Source organism: Echinops telfairi, unplaced genomic scaffold (assembly GCF_000313985.2).
Source record: "Echinops telfairi isolate 266 unplaced genomic scaffold, ASM31398v2 ScPeMD7_16;HRSCAF=60, whole genome shotgun sequence".
NCBI lineage: Eukaryota > Metazoa > Chordata > Mammalia > Afrosoricida > Tenrecidae > Echinops > Echinops telfairi.
The window spans coordinates 3,311,951-3,323,979 of NW_022103913.1; the positions used below are offsets into that span (position 1 = coordinate 3,311,951).

General features: G+C 37.3%; 1 protein-coding gene across 5 annotated transcripts in view; it reads right to left on the reverse strand.

The window, feature by feature from the left end:
• Positions 1-12,029, reverse strand: part of LOC101645873 (U2 snRNP associated SURP domain containing) — a 61,073-nt gene that overhangs the window by 16,996 nt on the left and 32,048 nt on the right. For all 5 annotated transcript variants that reach the window (XM_030884803.2, XM_004712063.4, XM_045287444.1 and 2 more), the window contains 4 exons: positions 10,845-11,001; positions 9,995-10,090; positions 5,478-5,544; positions 1,050-1,209 (listed from right to left, as the gene is read on the reverse strand). In XM_030884803.2, coding sequence (XP_030740663.1) covers positions 1,050-1,209; positions 5,478-5,544; positions 9,995-10,090; positions 10,845-11,001 — 480 coding nt within the window. The remainder of the gene's footprint in view (positions 1-1,049; positions 1,210-5,477; positions 5,545-9,994; positions 10,091-10,844; positions 11,002-12,029) is intronic.

A 12,029-nucleotide genomic window follows, 5' to 3' on the forward strand; every position in this document is an offset into this window, starting at 1 on the left:
AGGGAGGGCTCCCATTGTAAAATGGTTCCCTCTCTTTCTGAATAGCCTTTGGTGAACAAGTCCAACAAAGAGGAAAAGGGGCAGGAGCTTGCCTGAGATAGTTTGGGCTCTATTAGTCCTCCACCCCTATTCTTTATACCAGGCCCATCTCACTCTCCAATCACAAAGGAAAATGATATTTTAACTAAGCCTGTAATTTACTGCATTTACAAAACTTGAAATGTGCCAGAAAGTAATTTTACCTTCTCCTAGGACAGATCCAACCCTCCAATGTCTTACTCAGCAGCCAAGCCAGTCAACTGTGTTCAACACTCAGGGGCTGGCTCCACTGAGTATAGTAAGTATTTACAGATAATCTATTCATTAGAGTCAGTTTTACTACTTCAAAATAGACTTAGGCAGTTTCAACTTTCATTAATGCATACACTAGAGAATCTCTAATGTGCTTGGAGTGGCACCAATGAATAGAAAACAGACAAGGTCCTTTTTCCCACATGGAAATCACAGCATAATTGGTAAAGCAGATGGTACCTTTAAATACCATATGTCCGCAAGTGAGTGTCTCCATTACATAACACATGTAAAATAAGAGATAAACTGGGAGATTTGACCATGTCCAATAGGGTAAGAAAACACTTTCAAGGAAGGGATGCTTGAGATGCAAGGCCTGAAGTGTGAGTCAAGACTTCACACTCGCTAGCCATGAAGGTTTTCAGGCACTGGTAAAGAAGTTCTGGTAGTGTGAGTGGTTGAACACACGACTACGAACTAAAATGTTGGTAGTTAGCACCCACCCCGAAGCATCTCAGAAGACAGCTTGGGAGGCAGTCTGCTTGCTACAGGTCATAGCCTTGGAAACCCCAAGGGATTTATCTACTCTGCAAGCAAGATGGAAGTGTCACAAGTTGGAATCGACTGACAGCAACGAACAAAAGGCAGAGGGAGGGAATGGTATATGCAGGAAGGTATGATGCCAAGAAGGAGCCTGAATTGGTGGCAGAAATGAAAGCCGTCTGGGAATGCAGGTGAAATGTCACTGCAATACTAACCTCAATTTCCCGGAGTTTAGCTCGTTTTTCCTCACTCATTTCAGAGTACTTAGAGAACTTAGACTCTGTCATTTCTTCTTTAATGGGATTTAAGTACAAATGATGCTCTTCAGATTTGGAACTTTGAGTATCATCTTCATCTTCACTGTCCTCTTCTTGACTTTGGGAATAAGCACAACATATCCGATGTCAAGGCAGCAAAAAGAAGTCCTAAGGTCTTATATTCTAAATACTTTACTTTTCATGGCCGTAATGTGAGACAGAATAAGATAAACACTTATTTTACAAGATATTTTATCAAATCTTACTTTGCAAAAAAAAAAAAAAAAAGGCTGAGCTTCTATACAATGATCTCATAAAAGGCTAAAGTTTAAAAAGTCAAATGACTGCCATCCCTTCGGCAGAGCCTATCAGCTAGAAAAGACTTACATGTGAATCACAGATTACTATGACATGATCAATGCCACACTTACCTGATTAGTATTTAAGTCTAGAATAAAGCAGGGATATAAGTTCTAAATATTTGCAATACTAGTATTTGTGTTGCTCTGACTAAAAATATTTATTAGTTCTAGGTCAGACAAAAAGAAGAGAAAGTAGAGTGGCTGCCATGGAAGTCCCTTGAAATTCAAGAGTAAAAATATTCCCTTGTACTTCAGAAACACTGTACTGGAAACAGAAAAGCAGGCAGGCAACTATGTATCCAAGCTCGGATGAGCTATTACAGCATTAACAAAACGGTCTTAAAGTACAAAGAATGAAGATATTCTGAGACTGAACTGTGTGTGCCTAATTGGTATTGGCAAATAAGCCTGGGCAAAGCGAAAGACATCCATGAGCAAATATGCTTACACGTTTGTGTTATCATAAACAAAATTACTTCCTAACAATACCAATTATAACGTTAGCATTATTGGTAAAGACTATAAAGCATGCCCCACTTTCTTTAACATTTACCCTTAATAAGAGCTTAAATATTGATATTTGGTTAGTAAATGCATCTGACACTAAGAGTTCCTTTAGTAGACATTTAAGATTACTCATATCACTATAAAGTATTTCCACATGACCAAATTCTTTCCAAATAACAATCAGTTTTAAAGAATACGGTAAATACACATTCTGAAAGTAAGTTTTAAGCTAGGCAGATAAAACAAAGTGCTAGAAACAGAGTAAGATAGATACTGAGAAGACTAAGCTATTAGATTTTGAATTTCTCATAAAAATGTCCTTTCAAGAACATTATTACAGTGCTTTTTACAAACTTCATACTCAGAGGCTCACAATCATTTATGCCACATATAGTTACAACTCAATACCACATTTTGGTGAGGAAGAAAAACATCCACACCAACCTTGAAAAGAATAATAAAAACAATGTCCTTTTAGAAATTAAATTAAAAGTTTTTAAATTTTAAAAACTCATTTCTTCTTGGTACATAAAATTCTTCAAGTGTTTTATATACTTTTAAGTTAAAATATGTATACAAAGAGAGCTTCAAAGAGTTGGGAGGGGGGAATTAAAAGCTGGATAAAATTTTCCCAAGAACTTTCAAAGCTCCCTCGTACATATTTATGTGTCTATGTAAATAAGGATAGTTAGAGTTATTCTGGAATAAGGTCCTAAAGTCATTAAACTGCTATCCATACGATGAAAACTACTTAACTAGTTCTAGCCTGTTATTTATATTTCCTTTTTTTAAACTTCAAATACAGTCCTAATCCTTATACATTTATCTGAATGACTTTCAATCAGAGATAAATGTATCTGAGAGCAGATAATATATGGATTGACATGAAACATACCTACTAACAAATGAGTGGAAACTACCAATAGTCTTTTCAATATGTAATTTATGTTTCAGTTATTCATATTTACATTTGGATAGAATAAATCTAGAAAGCTAGGCTTCCAAGATCAGATGAATGTTATTTAAAATGTTTTAAATAAGTGGTATTTTAATAATTAGAAATATATCAGGAAGCTTCAAAAAGTTCAATGAAAACAAAAACGGAATTAAAAGACTGGAACTTTTCCAATAACTTTTTGAAGCTCCCTTGTATTTTATGGTCCCTGTTACAATTCTTCAAGGCTTATTAAGCAATCTGCTCAGGCTTTACCTAGTTAACAGCTCTAAAAACAAATCACATCACAGTTGCTTCTTGAAACGAATGGAAATTCAAAGCTCTAAAACCATACAGGTTCATTCCAAAGAAACGTTAATATTTTAGACATTTTGTCCATGGTGTTAGTGGTGCTTTAAAAAAAGAGATCACATTTTGCCAGGAATGCAAAAATGTCCGTATGACAAGTCACTCTGTATAAAAGGCATTTTAGATCTATCCACTAAAGTAGTAGTGAGGCATAACACATAAGACAATGCTAAAGATCAGTGTGTTCTAAGTGAAGTATTTTGCCTTTACTTTCTTTTACATGCTATCTCTACGAGTGGCAAATTCAGAGATTCGGCCATTTTATTCAAATCAAAACTTCAAGGTAGTACAGACTTGTGTTAATTTACATAAATAAAGCAATTACTTGTTTTTTTTCTAGTATCATTACTGAATTAAATGGAGCTTTTCCTTTTTTTCCTTTTTCTTTCTTTCCATCTGGGCCACTTCTTTTCAGCACCATCACCTATCTGTGTTTAAAGTTCAAATTCCTTCTTTTAACAATCCAACTTTATGTTGTTATAGTTTCTCTAGAGTTCTTAAAAATTAAAGGATATCTCTGGTGATTATGCCTCACTCCTCACTGTATCAATGCACTGATTATTCCAATGTCAAATACTCAAATACATTCATACTCAACATAATAGACTAAAATTTATTCAAGAAAAAGTTGCAAAGTCAACTAAATATTCAAAGTTCTACAATGGAAATTTATAAGTAATGTTTTAAAAAATACCCTTGCTTTCGCCCTAATTATATAATAATCAAAGTAATTCTAAATTGGTGACAGATGTTAATGACAAGCTCATGGACCTAAAATTTTGAGGGGGGAAAAAAACCCACCACCACCACCATTGGGGAGATGGAACGGGACATTCCTTTAAAGCAAATTGAAATAATCTGTTCCCAATTCCTACACAGCCTCCGCGCAGCCTCTATGAAGCCACATCTACATTTTGCAAATATTTTTACCTAATCATCGCTAAGTTGTTCCAATCACACCAACACCTCTGGAATGACATGTTTGTTGCCAGGTTTTCCTCATCCCATCACATAGTAGCTCCACAAACTATGGATCAACACATTTCCTCAACAATGTGAATGCTGGTGATGACCACTCTTATGAAATCCACAAAAACACCCAAAACGCACTGGCATTTCACTGTGTTCATTCTTTCGTTTGAAAATAAAAGAACACCGACAGGTATCTACTACTTCTCTGGAGATGAACAGAAATAGGTTTTGTGCTCTTGACACCATCTCCTTTCCAATTTAAAAAGTAACTGCCTTTGCAAAGATTTTCCTAGTGTCAGTACTTATTAAAAACTACCAATAGCCCAGTAAAACGATTTTTTTAAAAAAAACCCAAAAAAACTACCAATACAAACTTGCAAGAAAACATAGAAACAGAAATTCCTGAAATCACTGAGTGCTATATGAAAAAGCAATTTTTGGAGAATTTTAATAAAGCAAAATTATAATTTCTCTACACCAAGTTCAAACCTTCAAGAAGAGTCCGAGGCTGTCTGCACCTGTGAAGATTTACTCTCAGAAACCTGTTCTACTCTGTCTATAAGGCCACTAAGAGTCAGCACCAACTTGATAGCAGTGGATTTTTAAAAGGTTTTTCTCTTATTATTAATTCATCCAAAAATACTTTTACATACAAATAGAATGGTCTTAATACAATATTTTTCTTAGTAATATAAACTCCAAAAGAAGCAAAATCTTCCCACATCTTAAAAATCACCTTCGCAGTGCTCAAAACAATATTTGATAACAAAGATTTGAAACACTTGCAGTTAATCAATTGGAAACTACAGAGTGAGAATGCATACCCTAGCACAATGGTTCTCAATCTTCCTAATGCCGAGACCCTTTAATACAGTTCCTCATGTTGTGGTGACGCCCCTTCCCCCGCCCCGACACAAAATTATTTTCAATGCTACTTCATAACTGTAATTTTGCTACTGTTATGACTCGAGCGACCCCTGTGAAAGGGTCATTCGACCTTTGGCTGAGAGCCTATCCTCCCTCCCTTGCCCTCTTCCTTTTGGCATGGAAAGCTTGATCAAGGTGAAATCAGGCGCACCAAGACTAGCAACCAACAGCTAGAAAATATGGGGAACTAAAACGGATCCTCTTACAAGGTTTTATAAAGAGTGAAGTTTTCCACTTCACAATTATTTCACCCATACCCCTTAATGAAAGTTTATGTAAACAAAGAGTTGAGTACATTAAAGCCTAGATTCTTACTTTTGATTTTCCTCTTCTTCTGATTCTTCATGCTGGTCAAATAACTCCCACTTAGAAGTTGTTACAGCTGAATGAAAGGGGAAAAGGGATGTAATTCCATAAGCTAAATTAGCATTTTTACAATAGCATAGAAGCAGCTGCTTCAAAGTGAATGTTTATATTACAGGTTTATCTACATATATCTAGTCTTTCATTAGCCATTTCTATCTGCTATAAAAATCTACTTTTTCACACCTATACTATTATTCAAATGCCATAAGTGCCAAATAAAACTATCTCCCTCGCTTCTGTGCTAGCTGGAGAGTTTTATGTAATTACAAGCTCTGTAAGTATTAACAATTATAGGTTATAAACATAGGATACTTATTCAAATAAGCAAGCTATCTGAGGTGGTTGACATATGCTTTATCTAGTAAGTCAGGCACGTGAGAGTAAAAGCTTCGCTTCCCTAAAAATGACCTCTAAGTAGATTTCCAAATAGGTACTTTCTCTAGTGTACAGTTTAGACCGAAATGCCTTACGGTTTCTAGTAATTTCTGATTACTCATGTAAACATCCAAACTGAAGGCTGTAAAAAAATTAAAACAGCCAGAATAAAGTTTAGTCACCAGATATAAAATATAACAAAACAAAAAAAATTTTTAAAATATATATATAACAAAACAAGTTCTTAAAGGTTCAAACATGTTATAAAATATGGGAGGGAAAAAAAAATATGGGAGGGAAACACAAAAAAAATTAGTTCAATCGTTATTTGCAGACAACATGACTGTACAATGAAAATCCCAAAAGCTCCCAACAGGAGTAGAGAGCGATAGAGGAATATGGAACAGATACAAGATCAACAAAGAGAAGTCTGTTGGTTTGCTAAATAGCAAGAACAAATTGAAATAACGAAGAATATATTTAACCAAAAAAACAAAAGACTTAAACAAGGAAAACTACAAGACCCTACTACAGAAAACCAGAAGCTACCTCCACAAATAGAACAGCCTATGCTCCTAGATTAGAAGATTCAATATAGTAAAGATGACAATCTTAACCAAGGCATTTTATAAGCTTAATGCTATCCCGGTTCAAATAACGACAGCCTTCTTCAAAGAATTGGAAAAACTGACTATCAATTTCATATGGAGAGGGAAGAAGCACAAAATTAGCAGAGTACTCCTCAAGAAGAAGGACACAGTCAGAGGGGTGACTTTTATTACCCGACTTTAACACATACTACACAGCCACAGTGGTCAAAACAGCGTGGTACTGGCATAATGACAAATACTCAAACCAACGGAAAGAGAACAGAAAACACAGAAATAAAACCATCAGCATACATACAATTGATCTTCGACAAGAGCCCCAAAAGCATCAACTGGAGGCGGATGCCCTCTTTAACAAGTGGTGCAGGAAACAATGGATATCCACATGTAGAAAAGTGAAACAAGATGTTTACCTCACCCCATGCACAAGAACAAATTTGTGGATCACAGACCTAAAAGTAAACTCCCAAACTATCAGGACCTTCCAATGAAGGAATCGGGACAAACCTAAGAACGTTGACCCAGGGAACATAGGCTAAATGCAATAGGGAAGGGCACACACTGGTGAACCTAAAATCAACAAGTGGGGTTTACTAAGGATAAAACACCTGTGTGCTGCGAAAGACTTCACTAAGAGGGTAACAAGGCAACCCAGACTGGGGGAGGATTTTTAGCAATGACAGAACAAAGATTTGATTACTAAAATCTGCCACACCCTCCTGGCCTGCAAAAAGAGGAAACCATTCACCCCCTGAGGAAGTGGGCAAAAGAAATGAAAAAAAGTTTCACTATTGAGGAGTCTTGTGTGGCCAATAGACATGAGAAAATGCTCCCGATCATTAGCCATTAGAGAAATGAAAATTAAAACCACCATGAGACACCATCTAATACCCTTGAGGAGAGCCCAAAGGAGAAAATACGAGAACAACTGTTGGATGGGATGTGGCGAGATAGAAACTCTCCTCCACCGCTGGTGGTAGTGTAGATATGTACAGCCTCTGTGAAAGCAATCTGGCGATATTTAAAGAAAATGGAGAGCTATCTACCTTATGACCCAGCTATCCCTATATAGGACATATACCCAGAAGAGGTAAGAAATAAGACACAACCAGTCGTCTGCACTCCAATGTTTATTGTGGCACAATTCACAATCGCAAAGAGTTGGAAACAACTTAAATTTCCATCAATAGATAAGTAGATTAGTAAATCCTGACACACACATACACACAATGGAGTACTATGCATCACTAAAAAGCACTGATGATCACATGAAACAAGTCACTCCGTGGTGAGTTGGGAAGAAATTATACTAAGCGAAGTCCGCCAACCACAAAAGGACAAGTATAACATGAGTCCCCTGAGATACGTATAATCAGCACAGTACGTATACAAGAAAAGCCACTTAGCTCACAATATACGGATTGAGGTACAGGCAGTCAGGTGGAGGTCAGACTAAACCCAAGGAGGTACATGTTAATCCAAAACAAAGAAGAAAAAAGGGGGAGAGGGGAAAGGTGAAAAGGGGGTCACATGAAAGTGAGATGATGGCATGGGGGAAGCAGGGCACTAACCCACCCAGGGGGAGAGTATTGGTTATGTCTCCACAGAATTGGGAGCGTGCATGCAGACCCCACCACGGCGCACCAAACCATGAGGGCAATGTAACCACGTGGAGGAAGACATGAAAAGACTGGGCTACAGGGCCGGCCCCAACCAGAGCCAAACTGACCCCCTAAAAGTATGTGCAACAGAGAACAACACTAAGCCTACAGGTTGGGAAGAGGGCCGGCATACCACGCCCAAATGGAAGCGAACCATGAAGTAAAAAGAGAAAGGGAGCATAACAGATCAGCAACTGGAGCAAAGCAAAGAAGCTACAATGCCCCTAAAGAGCCCCCAAAATAGACTTCAGGCTAGGGGAGGCAGCTCCTGGAATTCCCCCAGGACCAGTGGGGAGATAGTCATAAAGATCAGTGGACAAACCTGGAATTATATGATTTTTCTCTTCTTTGTCTTTTTTTCCTTTTCTTTTTTCAATCTTTTGTTTTCTTTTCGTTTGGTCTATGCCACTCTTGGTTTGCCTACTTATATAAGACAGGCATGGGAAGCAAGCTTGAGGCGAAAGCAATGGGACCAACGGTTCCGAGGGACTTGGGGGAGAAGGTGGCAGGGGGAAGGCGTGGTGAGCAAACACCACAGACGGGAACAACTAGGGAATTAAAATCAACAAAGAGGATGTAGAGATCCTGTGGGTGTTTGAGCAATAGCAATCTAGCTGAGAGGAAGTACTAAGAGGTAGAAGAAGGGTGAGCGTGATAGTGGGGCAGGAGGAAAGAAAAAGTAAACAGAGGAAAGAGCTAGAAAGCAAAGCTATAGATAGAGGTATACGCATAGGTGTATTATACATATGGAAATACATTAATGCATAAAAAGGTTTGGCCTATGTACATATAATTATATGGCAATACACTAAGGTAGTAGACAGACTTTGGGCCTCTGCTCATACCCTCAATACAAAAACACTTTGTGTTTTGTATTCTGTGATGCTCACCCTCCCGGCACAATTGCTGAAGAAAAAAATGGGTGTATAAGCAAATGTGCTGACGAAAATGCATGGTGCCTGGCTATTAAAAGAAAAAGCGCCTGGAGTCTTAAAAGGCTTGAAGTTAAACAAGCAGCCATTCAGCAGAGAAGCAACAAGCCCACATGGAAGCACACCAGTTAGTGCGATCATGAAGTGTCATTGGGACCAGGTAACAGGATCAGAAGACTCAAAACAAACAAACAAACAAAAACATATCGTTGAGAACGAGGGTGATTGGAGTAGAGCTCCAAAGTCCATCTGTAGACAATGGAACATCCCTCCAGAGGGGCCACAGCGAAGGGATGAGTCAACCAGGGAGCAGTAAAGCACCAAAGAAACACACAATATTCCTCTGTTTCCTTGAAGCTTCCTCACCCCCCACTATCATGATCCTAGTGCTGCCTCTCACTTCAAACTTACCGAAGCATGTACACAGATATAGATAAGAGATCAGAGCTCACTACACACGGAATCCAGAAACAGAAATGGGAATAGCAATACCGGAAGGGGCGAAAAAGGGAACCAAGTGCAATGATCAACACATAACCACACACCCCTCCAGGTGAAAGAACAACAGAACCCATAGGGGCAGGGAGACAGTGGTCAGTGTGAAAGATGAAAATAATAATAATTTATAATCTTATGGGGTCACGAGGGTGGGGGGAGGAGGTAAGAGAGGGGAAAAAAGAGGAGCTGATACCAAGGGATCAAGACTGTCTAGAAAAAATGATGGCAACATATGTACAAATATGCCTCATACAATTGATGTATGGACTGTAATGAGTTGTAAGCACCTGCAATCAAATTAAAAAGCACCTCCAATTTAATTTAAAATTAATTTAATTTAGTTCTAAGTACTTGATTTTGAATCTCAGTATTTATTTTACTTTCACACTCACCCTGTGCTTCCAATTCCGATTCATCTACAGCTTCCCACTTGGATGGGGCAACTTTAAATATAGGCTCATTTTTCTTTGAATCTTCAGTCACGTCCACTATTGGGGAAAGGTGCAACATTAATTTTGACTATTATAGGTTGACCCAAAGAAATGGGTTCTCTGGTGTCAGTGATAATTACTAAAAAGTAATGTAAAATAAGGCCATGCATGGACTAATAATGAAAATATCAAGAAAAAGTATGACTAATTCAATTCTATGCGTCTTAAATCTAATTTCAAGATATTATCAACTCAGAAAATAGAAATTATTAATATTCTAAACACTGGATATGTTGAGGAAGTTAAACTATTTTAAACTTATATTGCCTACTATTTTAATATATAATTCAAATGTACTTAAGATTGTATGTACTTATTTCCAAATATTATTTCAGGCAGTTAGTAAAACTTGAGTTACCTAGAATAAAAAAGCAGAACTGATAAAACCAGGCCCTGGAATAGTAAACTTAACTAACCATAATATTTAGCTCATAGTATCCTGATAATTAAGCAACAAAAAAAAAAAGAGAGAGAGAAACTTGTAAGTAAATGAAGCAACTACCCCAACACAAAAAAAATGATAAAAAACAAAACAAAAAACTTTTTCTTGGGACTTTCAAACATAAGCATATTACTACTGGATATTTGAAATATGAAAGATAAAAGAAAAACCATTAGTGACTTGCTATATCTTCTTAATCAGAAAGTATAACCTTCTCCCATATCATAGTGTGTGGAGATTAAGTTCTGGTAATCAAACTTAGTAAGCAAAATTACTATTAGATATAATCAGTTTGAAACTTGAACTTACAAGGTACTCCATCAAGATCATCATCAAGAGTCTTTATAGGAACTCCATCAAGATCATCGATGGGTGTAGTATCAATAGGAATTCCATCCACATCTTCAAGAGGTGCACCATCTAGTTCTTCCTCAATGGGGGCACCATCTAGATCATCTGGTACATCCTACAGAGATGCATATTATGGTAACATTTCCTTTGCTTGTTAAAGTCATTGCTACAGTATTAATTTGTAATCCAACAAAAGCTGACCAATTGAATGAATACCTACCATTATCCTCAAGAACAATGTGAAGAAATAAATATGTTTTATCATCTACAGAAGTCATAATTCATGCATTTGTTCATCAATTTTTTACCCTGTGCTTATTGGTGCCAGATAACATTAGAGGTACTGAAGATTCAATGAGCATACACTAGTTTGGTCCTTTTTGTCATCAAGACCTTAGTATAGTTTTATTTTTGTAGGAAGAGGCAAGCATATAGAAACTATGATAACTTCTACAGCCAACAGGCACATCACACTATAAAACAGGCTTCCCCTAGAAAGGTTAGAGAAGGTCCTGTGTTCTCAGCAAAGATCTGAAGGACCCTAGGTAAAGAGAAATTCCAGAATGAGCATGTCAAAATGCTGACGCCAAGAGGGAACAGGGAACATTTAAGAAACTAAAACTAGGACAGGAGTAAAAGAATCTATAGCAAAGGACATTGATTACCATATAAATGAACTCTATAACAAGAAAGAAACGGAAGCAACTGACATATTTTGAGCAATAGGAACAAAATCAGATTTCATTCACAAAATAAAAATAAAGATTAAAAAAAGTATTCGTTAGAGTAAGAATGGACTGGAAGTGAACAAAAGTAGAGACCAAGAGACCAATTACGAGGTTCTTGCATGAGTGACCTAAAGAATGATAGCTAACCAAGGCAGAAGCAGAGGTGGACAAGATTGATTCACAAGTGTTTAGCAGTAGAACGGTGATGAAGAAAATCTACCATTGTGGTCCATCTTGTCATTGCTACAATTAGCACAGCCAAAAACCTGTTGTCAATTCAGACACATAGTGGCTCTGCAAAACAGGGTAGGATTGCACCATGGGATTTACGAGGCTGTCATTTTCCTGACAGTCTGACACATCTTTCTCCTGCAAAGTAGCTGGTGGGTTGGAATGACCAACCTATCAGTTAGAA